The sequence below is a fragment of the Anabrus simplex genome, chromosome X (assembly GCF_040414725.1).
Source record: "Anabrus simplex isolate iqAnaSimp1 chromosome X, ASM4041472v1, whole genome shotgun sequence".
Taxonomy (NCBI): Eukaryota; Metazoa; Arthropoda; class Insecta; order Orthoptera; family Tettigoniidae; genus Anabrus; species Anabrus simplex.
The window spans coordinates 4,397,565-4,420,787 of NC_090279.1; the positions used below are offsets into that span (position 1 = coordinate 4,397,565).

At 38.0% G+C, this 23,223-nt stretch overlaps 1 protein-coding gene across 1 annotated transcript in view; it reads right to left on the bottom strand.

Moving 5' to 3' along the window:
* LOC137503151 (uncharacterized) overlaps window positions 1-10,205 on the bottom strand; it is a 55,018-nt gene extending 44,813 nt beyond the window's left edge. The window contains exons 1-2 of the mRNA XM_068230626.1: window positions 10,090-10,205; window positions 4,499-4,594 (exon numbers count right to left, since the gene is read on the bottom strand). Of these exons, the coding sequence (XP_068086727.1) occupies window positions 4,499-4,594; window positions 10,090-10,155 (162 nt within the window). The 5' untranslated portion in view covers window positions 10,156-10,205. The remainder of the gene's footprint in view (window positions 1-4,498; window positions 4,595-10,089) is intronic.
* Window positions 10,206-23,223: the final 13,018 nt, after the last annotated feature.

The following is a 23,223-nucleotide window of genomic DNA, read 5'->3' on the forward strand; positions in this document are numbered from 1 at the left end:
GTGTTGCTTATATTAATTCAAAGTTGAAATGCGTAACGCACAAATAAAAAAGTATCATATACTCCAAATAATACAGACACATTCACTCAAATATCACATTTTCCTGAAATAAAATAGAAAAATTTACTCACCACGTAGGCCTATAACTTGCCATTGAAGAGGGCAGCGAGTAATCCATGAGTTCATTCATCACAATTTTGTCACCAAATTACACAAAATTACACTACACTGTTCAACACTATTTACACTAATTATTTACACACAATAGCTATAACAAATGACTGGAGAAAAATTGAAAAGAACAATTTCAGGATGGTCACTGATAGTTGCCGGCACACAGAATGTACAGCGGTCACCGAGTGTAGACTACGATCTTCTCACATTCCCCGAGTATGGAACCTGAGACTCGCTGGCATATTTTCAATGCTCATACTTCAACTGTATGGTATAGCCTGAAGCAAGGAGAGGGGCACAAAGCGACATTGCATACTACACAACAATACCGAGTGTCCCGCCGCTGGCCTTTCGCCACGCAAACAACGCATCTCTTATTTGTGTGCAGTCTTGATTTCGAGGCTGGATTGAAATCTGGAAAATGCCTTCCCGAGAATCGAGTTGACAATTCAACGGGTGCGGGTCTCACTGATCGAATTGGCAAGGCTGCGTTAGGGGTAGCGTTCGCATACTTCTGAAATAGTTTCTGCACAATTTGAATACGAAACTCCAGCTGAGTGAATTTACCGCCGTGTTTCTTGTATATCACAAAAGCATTGAACACTGTTATATCCAGTAGGTGTCTAAAAATCTTGTGGTAATATTTCTTCATTCTTTTTCTCGCCATACTGTATGGCACGATACATTGGTCCGATAAGTCCACCCCTCCCATTGAGTCATTGTACTCAATACATACGACCAGCTTCTCTTTGGTTTCTCCTTTCTTGTTTACAACAGTGCGCATTTCCGCGTCATGAATACTACTCAGCATGCAGACGTCTCTCTTGTCTTTCCACTTCATGGCCATGAGTTTGTTTTTATAGGCAAAAGCCACCTCCCCTTTTTTCAGCCTTTTCCCCATGACGTCCTTCGGAAGATTTTTTCTGTTAGATTTTACAGTGCCGACAGCGTCTGTCTGAAACTCATTGAGCTGATCGAAGAGTTCCGGGCTACTGTAATAATTGTCAAGAGCTATGAGATATCCCTTATTTAGAAGAGGTTCGGCTAGAGCAAACAGTACTTTCGAGGGCTTGGTATACTGAGAAATATTTACCCCACAAACCTCATTTACTAGCTCAGTTTCCTTGCCTGTGTACCACAGGATATTCCACACATATCCTGTTTTAGCCTCACATAATTTAAAAGATTCCATCCCGAAACGAGCTTTCTTCTTCGGAATGTATATTTTCCACCCCAAGCGACCTTTCCAAAGGAGTAAACTTTCGTCAATTGATAGACGATCATCTGGTAAATAGGACATTTTAAATTTTGATACAAGAATGTCTAGAACTGGCTTCACTTAGTAGAGTTTTGGGGATACTTGCCGATCGTAAGCCTCATTATCTGAGAAATGTAAAAATTTCAGTAGAAGGAAAAAACGTTTCTCGGACATGGTCTCGTAAAACACGGGCGTAGCAAACAATCTATTACGTGAAAAATAATGAGACAGCTTCGGCTTTTGAATTATACCCTGAAGAAGAAAGATCCCAAATAAAAGTTTTATTTCTTCCTTGTTAGTAGGAACCCAATCCCTCTCCCTGCTTCTCCTTTTCATTTTAGCAGTTCATATACTAGCTTGTATTGACTGCTGAGCGTACAGATTAGTTTGCTCTGCAATAAGTTCGCACAGTTCATCGTCAATGAAATGCTCAAATATTTCGTCCGGTTCTTTTTTATTTAAATGTTCGCCCTGAATTCCACTTTGGTATGTAGCTGGAAATCGGGCTCTCCTACATCCCCTTACATCCCAGTCATTAGGCGGAGTAGGAGGCAAATCACTCTCACTTTCTGACACGCTACTCTCATCGGAGCTCGAACTCGACACCTGTCCACGGCATCTAGGCAACAGGCCTACTCCGACGGAAGCACTCGTGCTTGGAGCATCTAATAGCGGGATAGTTTCACCATTACTATCTAAACTAGAATCACTGCAACTATCTTCCTCACTGAGCTCGAGAATATCCCGTATATCATCACTCGGAAGATCTACAATTCTTTTGGACATGTTGACTACAAATAGGAAACGCTACATGTAGAATTAAAACAATGAATCACAAGATAAATTTATATACCAACAAAACAACTTATGAGAGCTGAAAACATTCACACCGGGACACGAAATACTACGCTCGTCGCGGCACACTGACTGAGCTTCTCGCCAAGCGCCACATAGGTTGTTCTTGCGCTACGCAGCTATGTAGCAGATAATAAGGGGATTCCAAGACGTGAACTGCTTAGATACACGAAGGTGAAAAAAAATCTGTCAGATGGCAGCACCTCTCGGAACATACAGAGAAAGTTTCAAACCTACCGCTTGTTTCGTAACGGAGATAAAAAATAAAAACTTTCTGCGCTTCACATGACGCGCGCCCACCATCGGGCTCGCTCAAGCCGCGTCACCTGAAGCGAGCCCCACTCTACGGGTTAAATGAAGACCCTTTTGACACTTCTTACCTAACTACATCCCATTTCCTTATAGGAAAGCCAATTACTACTCCCCTGATCATGATTATACTTCCTCTCTCATCAGTAACTAGCCCAGATGGGCTAACCCAGAACTCCTGGAAGAGCTTGTCAAAGGAATATCTCAATAAATGAGCAATGAAATACCCCATAGCAACATGCTCACACTGAAAGAAGCCGACACGCATGCTTTGCAATGGATTATGGCAGTGATCAAATGTGTATCCTGGTAGTGATGGATTAATTCATGAAACGAATGTTCAGGTGAGTAATGGTGAACATACAATGCCTATTCACAAACACTATCCCTTACGACGTATGAAAGAGAAAGGCAAGATCACTCTTGAAGAGCTTATTTATTCACTGCAAGTTTAAGTAATATTATAAGTCACAATGGACGAGTAACACCACAGACCACATTTTTTTTTTACAACTGGCTTAACGTCGCACCAACACAGATCGGTCTTATGGCGACGATGGGAAAGGAAGGGGCTAGGCGTGGGAAGGAAGCGGCCGTGGCGGTCAGTAAGGTAAAGACCCAGCATTTGCCTGGTGTAAAAATGGGAAACCACGGAAAACCATCCTCAGGGCCGCCAACAGTGGGGTTCGAACCCACTGCAAGCTCACACCTGCGCGACCCTAACTGCACTGCCAACTCACCTGGTAAGCTGACAACATTTAGAAAAATAACAATGTTTTTCACTTGCCACATGATGGCTACAATGTGTGTAGCATATAAGTGAATGCTCACAATAAGCAAGCATCACCTTCAACTTTTATCTACAAATAATTGTATTATCTAGAAATTAATAATTAATATAATCAATAAGATTACGAAGGTGTTTCAATTGGAAACAACTAATAAAATATCCAGTAACAAAAGAATGTATCTTATAGAAAATCTGTCTTTGAAATATTTAAGTAGTGAAAAGTATCAGTAGGAATCATACCAGCTCCCAAATGATATACAGTAGAGGTCTTTGGAGCAATCCTAACTGCTACACAATACATAACGCAAGATCGTGGAACAACTTGAAGGAAAAGTAAAAATTAGGTAAGTAAACAGTCAATCTCATGAAAAAAGTATATTTTCCGTAGGCCTATCAATTGTATGCATTGAAATGAAGAGTCAAACAATGATATCTGTTGAGCCATTTTCTATCTACCGTATTTACGCGAATAAATCCAGGATATTTTTATTTTTTAAATTTTAGGCACAAAATTTGGGTGCAGGTTTTACTTACGTCAAGATTTTCAACACACTACGGGGTCACGTAGTTTTCATACAGTGTTTTAGACGTGGAGTGTGATGAATTTTTAAGTAATTTAGGAAAGGATTCTAGTAATGAAAGAGACAAGGAATCTTCCAATCTACAGCAAATCAACCCCATTGCAAGTTCAGATTAATTAAATACTTGTCACGTAAGAAGGACTACATGCTAATTTTCATGACATATATTTTATAGCAGTGATTATGCATTTTTATCCACTCTAATATGTTCAGGCAAAGTAGCTACATCCGTCATGTTCATATTTGCACAAAGACAACGTGTCATCATCGCCATAAGACCTATCTGTGTCGGTGCGACGTTAAGCTAGTAGCAAAAAAAAAAAAAAAAAGACCAGGCGGAACTCGAGGAGTCACATACAATTTTGTTTGTGCCTATGTTACTCCTTCAATGCAAGTAATTTTAGTTCATTTCATTTTTTCAAAATGATCCTTCCTAAAATGAAGGTGCGGGGATTATTCGGTGGCAGGGATTATTCGCGTAATACGGTATTTTTGTTACTTGACTACCGGTTATCAAATTATGCACATTACCTCAAGTGAGCTTTCCTGTGTTGGCCCTGGCTCTGTTAACTCTGATTTGGCTTCTTTCTTCAGAGCTATCACTCCTGATACATGTTCAATATTTTCCTGTGGAAAGTTAGATATATTAGGTATGCACATAACAGACATCTACAAATCTAGTCACCAACAAATGAGTATGATAAAGCATTACCTGACAGTTACTTTCAAAATTTCACTAATGTTTAAGGAAGGTTTTTACCAGCAGAGGATTGTTAAAACCAAAGGTTGTACTGAGAATGGTGTTGATATCCTTGATCACTCCTTATGTTAGAAAAAAGGATCAGACTGAGAACCAAATATAAAATGAGAAACGCTTCCTAGCCATTACAGAAGATATCTTACTGGCCATGGAATTGAGGCCGTCTCGCACAGAATTTGGGAGTAAGCTGCCACAGACATAAAAAGTAAATTGCATGAACTGTTGTCGTAAGTCCAATCATATCAATCAAATCTTAGAGATTGTTTGAACCACTTCCAGGTGTTAAAACTGTTCTAAATCATTTTTCTTCTCAGCATAGAGTCTGTTTACAGAAAGATTTTAAAAAAAATTGAAATATTTGAATCACATTCTCTACTCTGGTTTTGCTGAGCTCACAGGGGCTACATAAATCATTGAGATAGTTTTGTTTCAAACAGCATATTACAATGCTTCCAAGTGTAAAAAGAAGAAAACAAACATGAAAGAAGGAGGCTTATCACAGTCATATACCAGGGAAAGTTGTAGCCCAAATTCAATGACACTACACACAAAATGTTGTACTACTAAGGGGATGTTATGTAGTGTTCCATGAAGAAATGTGGGGATGAGAACACCATCAGTAGAGAGTCAACAATGTTGGAGTGTACATCTGCAGTTTCAGGAGCTCTTTCATGATCTACAATAAGATATTGAAATTTCTCACTTGGATTCATAAAACCATGTTGGCAATAAAGATGTGGGCGAGGGACGTTCTAATATAAGTTCATTTACTAATAAAAACAAATTATAGTAAGTTACACAATTCTAGAATATACCGACTTAACCCATTCAATATAGAAGAAAGAGAACAGTGGCTGAACTAAGAAAAGAAACAAAAATGATGCACAAAATGACAAAATGAAATAATGACAAAGGGAAAGAAAAGTTAATTTTTTATGTTCCTTACATCCTGAGAGTGTTGGAGCTCTCGAAGAAGAGGCATATTAAAGAAAATTTTCTCAAAAAATCATGTATTCTAGAGTTATGCAGGGTTCTATAAGTAACATAGACACAGACCTGTATGTGAGAAATAAAATAAGCTAATCACTATTCTGCCTTCCTAAATGAATTCAAAGTCTGAGCAAAATACTTATTATGAGAGAAATTACATTCAGATTTTAAGCTATTTTATCTCTCATATGCCATACACAAATCTGCTCTTTCCTTAACACATATATCTTCCAGCAGATTGTGGATGTGAGAGTAACCCAGAGTAATCACACCTGTGTTGACATCCTGTTTGATGATGCTTCTTGCTTTAAGGGGCCTAACATCGAAGGTCATCGGCCCAAAACTCTGTTTAGTAGACTGGTTTGATGATGATGATGATGATGCTTGTTGTTTAAAGGGCATAACATCTAGGTCATCGGCCCCTAATGGTACGAAATGAGACGAAATGAAATTACCATTTAAAAGTACAATAATCACCCAATGACCAGAATTCAAAACGTGATGAAGAACGAATGGATGAATATGAATTTAAAACAATTAGTGGATCCGACCTGCAATGCCTCACCTTCCCAGAAACTATATTACCGACCAAGGGACTCCTACCAAAGCACGATCCTGAATCAATGATGCTTGTTGTATAAAGGGTTTCTATATCCAGGTCAACGGTCCCTCATAATGGCATTTAATGCTAGTAAAGTAGAACCATGTCATTTCTCAAGTTGCGGTACTAATCAAAGGTAGCGTAAACTCACGGTGTTCCAACAACTTATGGTACTACTTACAAGTAATGTACATCGTACAGGTAAAATAGACCTACGGGGTTTCTCACATAATGGTGACACTCATAGGCAAAGCAAACCCATGGTGCACCTCACGTAGGTGTACTAATCACAAGGACTAGTACTATCCCGTGGTGTTCCTCAAATAATGGGTACAAATCACAAGCAATGTTGACCAAAAGTGACGCTCATAAAATGATACTAATCATAGGCGATGCCCAGATCCGTGGTGTTTCTCACATAATGGTACAAATCACAGGCAACATAAGCCCGTTATGTTCCGCATATAGTGGTACTAATCACAGGCACTGGAAACCCACAGTGAGCCGCGCTCTGCTGCTACTAATCACAAACCTATTGTGTACCTTACATAGTGGTACTACTTGCAAGTAAAGGCGACCTTTGGCTTACCCAGGTGATGGTACTAATCACAAGTAGTTTCATGGTTCTAATTCAATCATCCCTTGGTTGCCCCTTTTAGTCACCTCTTACGACAGGCAGGGGATACTGTGGATCTATTCTTCGTCTGCATCCCAACCCACAGGGGGTAGAGAGAGAAAAGAAAACCTCAACAAGCACACAATTATTCTGAGAGCAGCGTGCATTAGTTGCAGAATTTTAGCTTTAAGCAACTCTTGGGCAATATACAGTCTATAAATTAGCAGTTCACACTGTTTGCAATAGATTATTACTGTCAAGTCACAGTTATTCATTGAATATCTCTCTTCCAACATTCAAGGTTTTCAAAGACTCTGAGGTGCCACAATGATGTGTAGGAATTCACTTTCTTGCCAGTATAACTACATACATGTGCTGGGATAACTCAGCTTCTTCAAATACCTCTAGACCGAACGTGAATCACACTCACTAACACGAAATTAGAATGTCATCAGTTTACCCTCTGAGCTATCAGATGAAGAGCCACAGAACTGAAAGTTACACACTCAGAAGATTGCAATGGACTGTGACTTGAGTAGCAACATATGGAATATTATTAACGAAATTGGAGGGAATAGGATTGGACGTAAGGGTTATACGTTGGATAAGAACATTTCTAAATTCAAGGGTTCAGAAAGTCAAAGTAGGAAATAATATATCACAGGAAGAGAAAGTCTGGAAGGGAATTGCACAGGGTAGTATAATCGGTCCGTTACTTTTCTTAATATACGCAAATGACTTAGGGAACAATATAACATCGAAAATAAGATTGTATGCAGATGACATAATTGTTTATAGGGAAATAAATAACATTGAGGATTGTTCAGAATTACTAAGGGACCTTGTCAGTATCCAGGAATGGGTTGAAGAAAATAATATGAAGATTAATGGAGGCAAATCAACTGTTACAACATTTACAAACAGGAGCTTTAAAACTGAATTTGAATATACTTTGGATGAGGTAGTTATCCCAAAAGATGGCAAGTGCAAATACTTAGGTGTGAGATTTGAAAGTAATTTGCACTGGAAGGGTCATGTTGATGACGTTGTTGGGAAAGCATACAGATCGTTACATGTCATAATGAGGCTACTTAAAGGATGCAACAAAGAATTAAAAGAAAAAAGTTACTTAAGTATGGTTCGTCCATTATTGGAATATGCAAACAGTGTTTGGGATCCTCACCAAGAATACCTAATAAAAGAACTAGATGGTGTGCAGAGGAAAGCAGCAAGGTTTGTAACAGGGGATTTCAGGAGAAAGAGTAGTGCATCAGAAATGTTAAAGGAACTTGGGTGGGAAACTTTAAGTAAGAGAAGGGAGAAAAGTAGACTTATAGGATTATATAGAGCCTATACAGGAGAAGAAGCATGGGGAGATATCCGTGAGAGGCTACGGTTGGAAAATAATTATATTGGTAGAACTGACCACAAGTACAAAATTAGAAGGAATTTTAGCAGAAGCGATTGGGGTAAATTTTCTTTCATTGGGAAGGGCGTGAAGGAGTGGAACAGTTTACCAGGGGTAGTGTTTGATCCTTTTCCAAAATCTGTACAGATATTCAAGAAGAGAATAAACAACAACAGAGATAATAAATTAAATGTTAGAGGGCATTCTACCAGTGCAGGATATTGTAAATAATAAATGTGTGTGATTAAATTAATTCCATCCCCTGGTCTAAGGTGTTTGGACAGCATAAGTAGGGGACTGCCTGTAGGGGTGAAGTACAGTGGGGACTTCGAGGGCCCTGGGACCGCTACGGTAGCTGTGAAGGCCCTTCAGGAACTCTGAAAAGTGGTGGCAAAAGGGGCTCTGGTTAAGACGCACAAGGTCGTTATGCTCCTTAGGTTCCAAAATGGGTAAAATATAAATATGTAAATAAATTCAATGTTAATTTTAATCTTATATCAGTTGTAAGGTATTATTAGAAGTAATTTCACATACCGTACTGAATATGAGTTGACTATGTTTGTAAGATATTATAAGTAGAATTTTGTAAACAATATAAATTTATTAAGGATGATGTGTGTGTTTAATAGAAAAAATTATTAGCGTAAATTGTATTCTAGGAAAATTTTCTTCGTCTCCTGTTAATTTAAAATTTAGTGCTTGACAATAATGTATTTTTGTGTACCATTTGCCACCGAGGTAGACACCTCATTTGCAAATAAAGAGATTTTCATTTGATTTGATTTGAACAGATAGAGCAAGGAAAGATGATGAAAATCATGCTTCTTCTAAATAATTTTCACTGCATCTCCACCTTCATCAGGGTGTTTGCTTTAGACAAGCTACACTCACAGTAAACTGCCAAGGCAGAATTTTAATACGTGCTCACCCAACATTAGTGACAATATAAAAAAGTTTAAATGATGTAAATCTTACCTGGAATTTCTTTTGAAGGAAAAATATGTTCACCATGAGAGCCATGGACCTACTGGCCATAACCTAATTCAATCTAGCACCCACCATTTTCCATCACTTCAGCAACTACTAGCACTGCAATTGGCTGACATATGATAGGAAATGATGTCAATCCAACAAAGATTCCATTACCAAACCAAGCAGAATAAGGACATTACCACACACCCTCCATAAATCAATTTAAATAACCAACAGACAATAGACAGTCAGTCAAAGGGTACTTAACACATGAAATGCCCTGAAGCCTCAATCTTGAGACACAGCCTATCACAACTTCATCACTAGATGGACCTAACCATGGTTCCTTCACTATCAAGCCCACAACATTAATTCAGCTTTTTGCCACTATCAAATATAGAATGCACTGCCACCTCCCTCTTAAATGCTAGAGGCCAATTGTCCACTCGGCAGCAATTATCTGGGAGCTTATGCCACTAGAAGCCCTTTCCTTGTCCCACGAACAATAATTTTGTCACTAGCTGGACCCATAGATGTACATCAATACTGTTGTTTCTAGTTCGTAAGAGTTGGCAGCTTTGTGTAGCACACTGTGGCATACTCTCAGACAAGGAAACAAAACAGAGACATACCACGCTTACATGCCCAAGCAGCAAAAGATGACTGCTGATGTTAATATTGGGGAAGCACATAGTAAATTATGCCCCTGCCAACCTTATTCAGCCGGTAAGGGTTAAATTCTGACCTCCATAAAGTTATGTGGAATGAGACTTACAAGTGATGCATTTGTTGTTCCTTCAAGCCAGGCTGGTTCCTCCTTGATCTTTATTTGCAAGTCCATTTCACACTGCAACTGAAGCAGTTAGAAGGTTCTGGGGTTTATGATTTCTTCCAATGATGTTACACTGGAACACAGACCAGAAAAATGTATTACCTTGTTGTTACTTAGGTAATTTTTCAACAGACTAAACAACAAGCTTGTAATTTTACATGACTCTCAATATCATGATCACACAAAAAAGCCCAAAAATTTAACATGCCTGTGGATTTCGTGAATATACCTATAGGACCACAAGTTTTCTATGACTGATACTATGATCAGAGCTAAGGACCTCCAGTTTTACATGACTTCAAATACAGTTATCACTTCCATACAAAATATAAGTTAACATGTCTGTCAATATCGACTTCATAGTCAAAGGATCCCTAGTTTTACATGACACCTTATATCGTATTCATAGCTATATAACATACAGTTTTACATGGAAGTGAAACCACAGCAAGATGGGTTTTCTTGTTAAAAATCAAACATACATTGATTGTGATCAAAATGCACAAAACTTCTTGAAAATTCAGTGACTATTCCATTAGCATATCATTCTGATCACCCGGGTCCATATCTTAGAATCTTCGTACCATTGTTATCTTCTGCACTTTGATTCACAACTAACTGAACAAGATCAGAGTGCCTTGAGATCTGTTCTATCAAAATTTTCCTTCTTCGCATCAAATTCTCTCAAACTGTTCTCCTCTCATCAAGCTGATTCACTATCTCTTTATTTCTAACATGTTCTATCCATCTGATCTTCAACAACTTCTGATAACACGGCATTTGAAAGGCTTCAACTCTGTTTTTCTCAGCACCAGTTATTATCCATGTTTCACTTCCATGCAGTGCCGTACTCCACACTCAGTCTAACATCAATTTTAAGTTCTTCAATGCATTGAATCTAAAGAACACGATGGAGGAAAGATACGAGTTTAGGTAGGATTTAGTGATGACATTTTTAGATATTGAGAAGGCATACGAAAGTGTACCAGGGCAAGCGGTCTTCGATAGATTGATAAAGAAGAAGGGAGGGAGAGGAGGAGAACCAATTATAAAAGCCATAAACGAAAAGTGAGTAAGTAGTAAGACGACTATGACAGGACAAACAAACTGGTTCGAAGTAGAAACAGGACTTAAACAAGGATGTGTATCATCCCCTCTACTCTACATTACAACGATGGATGAAACAAAAAATGGAAAGCAAAGAGACAAAGGCCTTACTCTTTGCAGATGACATAGTAGTATGGAGAGAAGATGAAATGGAAGTACAAGAACAAGATATTGTATAGAAGTAGGAGCTAGAGGTATATGGAATGCACATAAGTGTGGAGAGGTATATGATAGCAGTGGTGATGAGAGGTAATAGAGAAGGAAGTGGGAATATTGAAGTAAATGGAAGACCATTAGAAGTTGTGGAAAGCTTCAAGTATTTGGGGAGAGTAATTGCAGAAGATGGGAAAATAAATTAAGAAATTGGAAAGAGAATTGAACAAGCCATTGAGTTCTATCGATGTGCGAGGTCTATAGTCTGGAACTCGGACGTCCCTAAGGAATGAAAGAAAATGTTGCACCCTATGTATTACACACCAATTTTGACATATGCATCAGGCACATGGACAACAGCAAACTATGATGAAAGCAGAATCCAAGAGGCCAAGATGAAATTCCTTAGAGGAATAATAGGGAGGATATGAAGGAATAAAGTCAGAAACATAGAAATCAGGGAGAGAATTGGATTCCCTAAACTTGTTACCTTTTATGTTTTTAGCATAGATCAGTTCTAAAACACGATTTCTCAAAAAAAGGAGAGGAGAGTCTCCCTCAATCATATGACAGAGCACAATGTTTACGTGTCAGGCCAAACAGAGTGGAAGCGTGCACGAGGCAATGCGCAGTTAGTCGCGCAGAACACAAATCAAGGCCCTTCCCGAGAGGTATTCCGTAGTAGGAGCAAAGGAATAAAAAGGGGACACCAAACAAATAAAAAGCCCAAGGGATCAGGTTTTAAGAATCATGACATATATTGTAGCAACATCAAAAGAAAGCTTATAAACATGATACATGGCAATGAAACTCATAATCTTTGGTATTGGTCAGGTACTGGAATAGTAGACATGTTAGAAGATTAAGTTAAGAAAATAAGGTGTATGTACAAGTACTTTGTGAGAATATGGACAGATGACTACATTCAAATAGTTACAATGGTACCAATATCGTAGCAAGGGCGTACCCCGAATATACATCAAAAAAATATTACTAGTGGAATGATACATTCAGTAAACATTGGGATAGCAATGCATAGAAACCACCACATTGATATTTCACAATATTTAATCCCCCGAATACGAATTTCATTTAACTAGAAGAATAAGTTGACATTAATTTTAAAACCATTAAAGAGAAAGAACACCTATGAAAATTTGCAGACCATTACTAATCTTTCTAGTGCATTTTTAATTTCTCATACAAGAAGAAGAATAGGAAGTAACAAGGGCATACACCGGTAGAAGGAGATGTAGGGAAAATGGATAAAGAAAAAAAAAACACAGGTGAGGGCATTAAGGGAACAGGCAGGGATCAGGCTGCAAAAACCCGTTGAAGGTTAAGTTCATTTCAACACACGATGTAAGGTTCCAGCTCGCTTATTGGTCCGCCAAGGAAAACTCCCCAATCACAGTTGTCAATGTTCACAGAAATGAAGGAAGTGCTCCATAGTGAAGTAAAGTCCAAAAAAGGGCCAAAATTTTACAAGCTTGATATTTGTAACAAAGTCTGTGAGGAGCTAGAAAGAATATCAACATGAATATGTAAAATAAAACATGAGTCTGCTCACCCAGCGAGACATAGGCCTAGAAGGTTTGCACACATGTTAAATAAGTCAGCACAGACCAGCCGCGGACGATATAAAACTCCCACTACTTACAATAGCATAATGCACACACTTGATTGCCGATCAAGGTGAAACGGCAAGTTTATATAGGCCGGAGAGCCAGGCGTGGAATGTGCGGGAACAATGATGACGTCAGGGGGTGGCGGGGAATGGATAGCAAGCACACACACAGTCATGAGGCAGACAAGGCAACAGATGGATGGAAAGTGTACCGGTCCAATGTCACTAGAAGAAGGGATGAATATGCACAAGGTAAGAAAACATATATATCGGGAGCACATTACAAACTGCAAGACATGATAGAGACCAATAAGCTGAAATGGTATGGACACATGATGAGAATAGGACAGGGTAGAGTTCCACAGAGTGATTACAGAGAAAATAATAGGAGAAAGACATCAGGGAATGCCCAGAAATAGGTGGATGGATACGGGGAAAGAGAGTACAGACAAGAGAGGAGTAAAAGTAGAAAAAAAATTGGAAAAAAGAAGGGAGTTGTGGAGAAACAAAAAAATGAGGAGGTCCTTAATTCACAACTCTACCCAAAGGACTGGAAATGGAAAATGAAGAAGAATCTGTTGAAATGAAGACAAAAATTTATTCAACACTTCTACCAGCTCATTTCATTGAACCTTTACTTAAGTGCACTTTCTTTATTTGTCTGTGCATGTCATGTCTTATGACACAACCGAGGGTTGGTTAACACAGCACCCCTTGAAGGGAGTTCTGTGTCATACAACTGGTTTAAATGTTTAGCAGTTTGTTCCCCACATGGTATGAAACTAGTCTGTGTTGAATACATCGAGTGGTGCCTAACTGAATTCATTTCAGCCAATAACAGTGCTTGTTATTCACTTTGTGATATTTTACTGTAAAAGTAAACATAATGTACACATGTAACATGAGCTCGTTCCTGTGGCCAATTGCGTTGATTCTTACTCATTGCCAGGTAACAGATTTCTATGGAAACACATATCTATTCAGGAAACTATGATTAATTGTATTTTGTATATTGCAACGTAGGGGACACTAGGCCTACTTGTTCTGGCCTTCACTGGTTATTCTATTAATATATTCCTGATTTCACTTTGAAGTAACTACCTTTTACAGTTTCCAGAGCCACAATATGTTCTTGAAGATTTTTCTTCCATTCCTGCTACTGGTTTAATATTGCCCTAACAAGTCGAAGCGAAAGTGCTAGGATTAAGAAGGTAGCGGCGTTAAATACGGTAAGGTTAATTAACGAGAAAATGGGGAAACCACGGAAACGATTTTCAGGGCTGTCTATCCTGGGATTCGAACCCATGCAAACTCACCGCCACACGCCTATGAAGAAGATCTCTTACACACCAATAAATCAGGAAGTATCTTACGAAAGAGAGGCAGTCTACTGTTAACTAAAACATCAGGAGTAAATACCGGACATAGCTGTTGTGGGATAAGGATGTGATACAGAAGAATCTCCATAACAACACTGATATACCAAGAAATGTACATATGGAGATATTTTCACAGATATCCTACACGGAACAACTCTCAAGATTTCGAACACTACCGGTACTAAAATCTTTCGCAGCCTACACTGTAAAGAACAACCAAACATTCATAGCGCCACTTTCAAATCGCAAACAGAGGCAAATAACACATCAACACAATAATTAAAATTATACCGATACACTATCTTGTAACTTCTTTCTGAAACTAATATCCGCAATTCTTCACCTCATTCCAATAAATTTAGATATCCGATATATTGCTACAACACACGATTTGCCGGTACTTGTAACGCAAAGGCCAGGAGGTTTCAAAAAGAAAGCTATTTATATGCTTATACATTTTTAATGCTTAAGTAAAAATAAAATTAAGAAAATTAAAAATATGTATAATGCTGAAACTGAGAAACTTTAGCATTAACGTTTAACGGTTCTCAATTGAGATCTATAAGTTTGGCAAAAGTAAATGACTGAAACTTGAACATTACCGACTATAAGTGTAAAGTGATAGAAATTCCTCAAAGAAGAAAATCTGAAACACAATTAACGGCATAAGCTGTACAACTGGTTAACACGCGCCTGATACAACAACATACCTCACACTTGGAGACAAAACTGATGATAATAATAATAATACTTTATTAACGGTAATACCATTTTAATGTATTCTACAGTTTGTTAGGTCATCAGCCAAGAGGCTGGTTAGACCCTCAAATAGCACTACCAAAGGCTTTGCAGTTATAGGGAAACCGCAAAAACCAATGGCAGAGCCTAAATTAGGCGTACTAGGCAGGATGAGGAGTGAGGTAGTTTGCCATTGCTAATCACTTAAAACAAACTTTTGAAGAACGGATTTGATTTGTATCAGTCAGTAGAAGAGGCTGAATTTAGGAAAGGATGTATTACCAGTGACAACTCCCGAATATATGACAGTTATTGAAAAGTTCACTGTGCGCCATAGAGAATGAGTAAGAGTCCATTCTGAACGTTATTTTTCACTTCTGTATTCATCGGCTGCCACAAAGATTGCTGGGATTTCCACGCTAGCGCCTCTGACCGTCGTAGGCCGTAACTAAAATTATCGGGCGGGCGAGTTAAATCGTTTAGCGCGTCAGGTCCCCAGGTTCTCATTCTCCCCCCACTCTTCAATATATTCATTTCTTTCATATCTTTTTTCTTCTCTTTCTTTCTGTTACCTTTTTCTGAAATACATCATTCTGAACATTGAAAACACCTGGAAGTTTGCCTGTGCTTCATTATTATTTTGCTGGAGAAAAGAAGTTTACCAGCCTGTGCTGCTTATTATAATATTACTTTTATTAATTTACAAAGCCATGAAGGAAGGGAGTGACCGGTCTGGCCTCTGCAGCTCTTTTTTTTTTTTTGTGCTGAGGGAAAAAGAAGCCAACTGACAAAGGGAGGAAGGAAGGAAAGAAGTGACCAGAAGGTGAGTGGGATTGACAATCCTTATCTTGAATTAAGAACTACGACAGAAATAGACGCTAACATCACCTCGTACGTCAGTCCTCTTAACACTATCCAAGCCAACCTCAACAGTCAATAGTATCAAGATATGCCACTTATGCAGGAAATAAAATTGAAATACAATGTAAGAAAGAATGCCACACACAGGAACCAAAATGATTAAAGGAAACTCATATGCTAAGGAGGAAGTTTGTAGGATTCAAACGTAAGCAGAAATGGTACATGATCGTGTGATTAATGGAGCTATATTCTACCTACTATCCACAGTATTACAGGTATAAAAATTGTGTAGAAATTTCCACAAAAGTTTTAGTGATCATGGTATATCATAATTTCATGACATTAGATTCAGTAGTATTAATCACCAATTAATAATCATCAGTCAGAAAACAATACAATACAAATACAAAATCATTCATTTATGAAAGAAAGAGTGGAACTGACAAGTTGCAACATAATACTTTCCTGTCTTTTTTCTCACCACATAAGTTAAGGTCAAGAGTGTTAGCACGACCAGGGATAAATAATCCAAATTAAAGGAAATACTTACAATTATCCCAACCAAAAGGCCGTCGCTGATTGTGGAAGAACAGGACACAAGAGGTCAAGCGAATCAACTTAAAATAAGCTTAACTAATTGGCTGAAATAATAATTCCTTCATCCATTTAAGAAAACTTTAATAATACCAAAACACTATAATTTACCGACCTCAAAATTAATATATTTCTTTAAATGGATTTAAAAATGACGATAAATACTGAATTCTATTTAGATCAATCAAAGAACAACCCAGTAGAAAATAAAATCCTTACATCAATAATTATTGAATGAAAACATAAGATCTTTAGAATAATAAATGAACGAGGTTCAATTGAAAATTAAATAATTAAATCCACCATTATAGAATGGAGAATGAAAACCTATCTAATAGACTATCTCGGTTTTCGGAGGTTGGGTGAAAATACTAAGAACCAACCAAACACACAATATCAGAAATCGAAGAAATAATTCACGAATATGCAATCAAATACAGAAGTAGGATAAATAATCCAATATTCCCCAGAGACGATAACAAAATCGAAGGAGAAAGTCAAATACAGCAGAAATGATCCAATGCACGCAACTATTCACAATACAGATAAACGTCAAGACCACAATAATAAGCCGACACTCACATGTCAGATTCAACACAGCAACGCCCCCCATTGCGTTTGCATTCTATTACACAGCTGTGTTCACAGCCGACTTGCTGTCTTACACAGGACAACCGCCATGATCAAATGAGAACACGATGTACCGAGTAAGTCATTAGATCAGCTTTCATTTTAAGAACTAGTTTTCTTTTTAACAGCCCGAAATGGCTTGAAATTTTTTTTAAAATTAAAAATATTTGATTATGTTTTAAAACAAGAAATGAAATAAAACCAGCCCTTTAAGGTTATACAATTAATTCGTACACCATCTTGTCGGAGCTCCTTGAACACAATTATTCCTTTCGTGCACGAAACCTAATATAATTGAATGCAGAAACAAAAATTAACATATAATTATCTTCTTAAATTAAATTGAAACCTCAAAAATTTTCACATTACAAGTTAACGACAATGACCTGTTTTCGACTCTAAATTTTTTTTTAACCCACAAATGATCCGAACATCACCTTTAGAAATTCTCACATATCGTAGACTTAAGTACTCAGCGTTTTAACACCATTAAATAACAGGATTAGTTCTTCAGTTAAAACAGTCATGACATCCAATGAAGCTACTTACGAGGTCGGTGTTTACAAGAAATAAAATCCTTTCAAAAAAAAAAAACCACATCTTCGGCACATATGCCAGATGGAGAATCCATCAGCCGGGATCAAATATCCACACCATCTTTCCTTCTTGTAAGATAATTTGTATCTTTAAGGCACAACCAGCAGAGATTAGCTCAACGCGTCTTCCAGTTAAAAAGCCAAGAAGCAGAACAACTTTTCACGTTGATTGTTAGAGCACGGTTCACGGCCAAGCAAGCTTATCTTCTTGGCGGCCAGATAGCAGCACCAACAACTCACCTTCAAATTGTTAGTACTAAATCCACCACTAGATGGCTCACCATCAGCAATTTAATGAAAAGCCCATACAGTTACGATATTCAACACGCGGAGATGCAGACAAATGATGAGAAAGCGTGAATGTAATAGAGACAACATAGTACCATGACGAGTAGTTATTCAAACTCCATTACAGCCTCCCCCCCGAAACCATCAACCTGGGGTGGCGTATAACAAGCAGTCATAGTTGAAAAGCATCTGTCGTCTCAAGAATATGTGTAAGAAAGGTTCCATCTTCAATAATTTAACATAAACACTTCTCAATGTGAACAGAGATATACTTGGGTGATATATAAGAGTGATACAGACCACTCGCAGTTGTTTAGTGTTCAATTAAGTCCATGTTTTCACGCGCAATATCGTTAGCACGCCAATTTTCCTTGAAATGTTCAGATAATACTAAGATTACTAAGGTAATCGGAGTTTGCTTAATCACAATAAATTTTCAGACACATAACCTACACAAGAAAACAGGTCTTACAATGTTTAAAACATAGCATAATTCTCATTCGAACATAATTCAGGGCTTCAATTATAGGGAATGACAAGACTTCATGAGTGATAACCATATTACCACATAAATACCCCCAAAAGAAAACACAACAAGAAGAAGAAGAAGAAGAAGAAGAAAAGGACCAAGATAAATAGGAAAACATAAGCCTCTACAAGAAGTAAGTCAGTGCAACAAACATTAGATAATTCTTTAAGTAACTTATCACACTAATCACTTTATCATCAGTTTCCTCCAATCCGATCAGAATACCACAGCAAGAGCCGAAACCTGAATATCAGATCATTCACGATAATTATCACATCAAGTTTAAGTGTAGCGAATAAATCAATATATCAATTAAGTAAAAATTTTAACAGACATACCTGTGAAATCAAAACCCCCCAATCAATAGATGATAACCTTTGTTTTTATTTTCAAATCATTTCTTGGCTTAAATTAATATTCCATTCACACAGCTTCAACTTCCATAGGCTTACTACACATATACTCGTTCCAAGCAGAAGGTGAAAACAAGAAACAATAATAAATAGAAGGATACTGAATAACCGTTTAGAACTTGCAGCTAAGCAAGAGTAGAAGATATGAATGTTTAGAGCAATGGTAAAAGGTTAATTACAGTTGGAGACATATGTATAATTCAGATGTAGGGTACGCGTAAGGTGGGTCATCAACAACCGAACTATCAGCAATTACCAGGCAATCAACACACAATATCAACACCTACACCGGGACAGAAAATGACCGGGAGAAACACGGGAGACAACACTATTCAGAAATCATATACTCCTTCTACAAGCCCCCATATGCAGGTAGAGGATCGATGACTGCAGTACCGACTGCACGAAGCGAATAATCCCATACTCATTCTTCTTCATGACAGAACGATAACTTACCATACCAACGACATCATTCAGATGAAACTCCCATTATTAAATGCCTTAGCCAGGCAGGTTAATTAAAATGAACGTTTAAATCCACAAGCTTAAGCAAGATGACCACAGATGAACCAGTTATGGCAGAGAATATAAGAAGTTGAACCACAAATCAGGTGACAGACCCGAAATAAACACATAGTTAAGAATTTCTCCCAAATGAGTTGTAGATACATAAAATGAGTTTTCACCAAATCCACCTTGACACCAAAGAGAAAAATAAAAAGGCAATGTACAACCTCCTCAAGGTGTCCATACTACAACAACCCACATAATAAGTAACTCAAATAACAACAATACATCACCACTCAAATGACCACCAGTGCCGATGTGTCAGCCACGAAGGTAAAGGACATACAAATCCTCGACAGCATCTCACAAATCACAGAGTGCCCACCCAATATCATCACAACAACCGCAATAACCACCATCATGACTTCAGAGGAACACAGTCACCTCTCAACGAAACCATAATGCCACCCCAACATAATTCCCAAAATCAAACCCATAATTCAAAACTTCACCGATTCACAAGGATCAGAAACCATACCATAAGGTCAAAAGGAGGTACACTCCTTAGGTCATGAATCCTTTAACTATCTCAACATCACTTCACCATAACGGACGGAAGAAGTAAAACTCTAAGTACATTACATGAATCTACAACTCTAATTAAACAATATACAATAAAACAAGTCGCAATTTCCCCCGAAACACCTTAGAAAATGATGATAACAGCGATGAATAGGCAGAGTACCAGATCACCTTACCACGTGAAGTCCACACGAATATTGAATATTTCCACAGTATGAAATCACTTAACACAACTTTCCTTATAGGCTACTTCCCCTTTTCAAGATGGCATAAACACCAAATCAAGGTCAATACCACCCGTAAACCTAACCAGATTCCCATGAGCAGAAAACAACTTTAAAACACTAGAACATAATTGACAGACCAGAACATAAAATAATTTTTCAACTACCACAGGTTCAACTTTCCTCCACAACTACATCACCTAGTCGAATAAGAAGAAGGACAAGCAATCAATCCATAATTAATAATTATGTTTCAAGTAACCTAGAACAGGATATCAAACAAGTAAAATCCAAGACAGAAGTGGTAAACAATTGATAGCGAGGCAAAATAGGCACGATCAGTTTGAGACCACTAGTACTATTAGATGAAAAGGGCTCAATAGGTTTGTCATCACAACAGATCAACAATTAACGCCAAGCTATCAAACATCAGATGAAACAGGATAAAATTAGGGATAGAAGAAACTCAGGAGGTAACACAATCTGGAATCAGGTAACTAGCCTACTTCACAGAATCACAGATACAATTCATCCCACCATGGAACATCCAACCAATTTAAAAAAAGGCAAATTAAATCCTTCGATTAGAAGAACCAACAGGGAAATAACGAGCAAGAACCCATACTACATATACCACAGTTGTCCTTTGCAGAACCTCGGCATTACCCGGTCTATAAATATGTGATGTCAAGATCACACTGTCGCTCCCCAGCAAAACAGGTACCTCCCCCAATATTTCCCCAGGGGACGAGGTAAATAAAATATAAGTAGTGGAATAGAAGTCGAGTCGATGGAAATGCCCAAGAGTCCTTGAAGAAGACAGTTACACCTCAAATGGCCCCCATAAACCATCATTAGTAGGATTCCAGTACCGGCTAGAGGATTTGCTATTTATTCCCATACCTAAGTATCAAATTCAATAACACGGCAAGATGACAATAACCATGTCAAGAGACATTATAAGAACCACTGAGAGAAAATGCCTTTGAGTGGCAGGTAAACATTAAATGGGCTTTACAGAAAAAGGTTAAACACTAGAGGACATCGGATCAACAGGCAATGCATGAAGAAAGGAAGGAAGGAACCAGATCACATGAATCAGATACATAATTACCACGAGGGTGCACAATAACAACAACGCAAGGATCAGTCAGGCATGAGAAACATCAAACACCAAATAAGGTTTACCCCAGGATGAAAACAAACAGAAATTAAGAAAGGCCAGGTAGATTAATCAATACTCAACCAAGGAGATCACGATTAGAGAAACTTGAAGTGGCCCAGACACCTGGTGAATACCTCACAACCAAAGTAAGAGGGCTTCGACACATCAGAATAGCAGAACACATGCAAGCAATAATTAAGACAGGGAAAACCAGTAAAAACTCCAAAGTTTAGGCACGAGACCAACAAGTCATCCCAATCAGATACTAATCCACATGGCTCAACCATGATGGTAACTGCCCAATAAACAGTTGACATATAGAGAAAACCAAAACGTTAACCAGGTCAGTAACGATAGTCATACAAGGTAGATGGTATTCATATCGAATTCCACACAAGGGCGAAAACATATCACTAATTGATTGTGACATAACCCAGACCTAATCACCCAAGAGTGGATGCATATAACGGCACACATCAAGCTCACTACACAATAGAAGTAAGTAAATTAACAAATTTAAAAAATAACACTTATAAATCAGATAAGGTTAATTAATTTCAAAATTAGAACACAGCAAGGCGCACAGCCATATCACTGATTAAATAAATTTTCAAGAAATCGTGATGTGCGCATCCTATCATCAAATATCAACAATCAAGGTACAGTTACTGACATGAAAATAACAGAGGTTAGTAAAAGGTAATAAGGGCAAATAACTATATACCATCATCAATGTCAAGGTAACAGACCTCAGCTAATAATAATGAAAGAGCGCAACCCATCACAGCACACCATTTCACACCTAACGTTTTACACAAGTAAATAGAGATAGAAGGCCATGCTCAGAGGTTAGGTTGAATATTTTCTCGTGTGCTCCTTAGATCCATAAGCATACCCCTTATTGGATGAAGAAGAGATGACACGATGAGTAGTAAAATTATTAGCCCTACACGAAACAGAGGGAGGAGGATACCTGGAGTGCCTAGACTCATCTCCATGTTTTACATCCTCTGCAAATGTACAGGCTTCCTCAAGTTCTCCAAAATTACTAGGGCACTTAGTCAAAGATAAAAGGGACCGATATTGAGGAGTAATGCCTTTGATTACACAAGCGACCATCTCTTCTTCCGGTACCATGATTTTAAAAACCTCGCAATAAAATTTCAAATCCAAGACATAGGCCAATAGATTTTCATGCAAGAACTGCGTTCTATAACAATGTTTTGGAACCAGACTTTGTAACGCAAGGGACGGAATAAACCTTGCCAAGATTGACTCGTGAAATTCATTTACACTTAAATTACTGCTAATAGCCTTAGAAATTTCTCTTTGAAGTACACCTTGACAGTTGGGAAATAACACTCTAAAAATTCCCAGAGCATCCATGCAATACACATTAGCCGACTCAGATAATTCTACTAGAAACCTCAGGAATCTAATGGTTTCGTCAATGGAATCTACAGAAAAGGTCATTACATTTTTGAAAAGATCCTTAATAGAATTGGGAGCCGAACATGACCTAATCAACAAATTCTCAACCGCAGGACTAAGTCCGCAGCAATGAGACGAGGATGGATTATTGACGGTCTGAGGAGTAATTAACTCATTAGTGGCACCAAGGTTGTTACCTTCATTAGTTTCAATCTCATCACTTAATGACAACTGACCAACCTTCTTCATATTA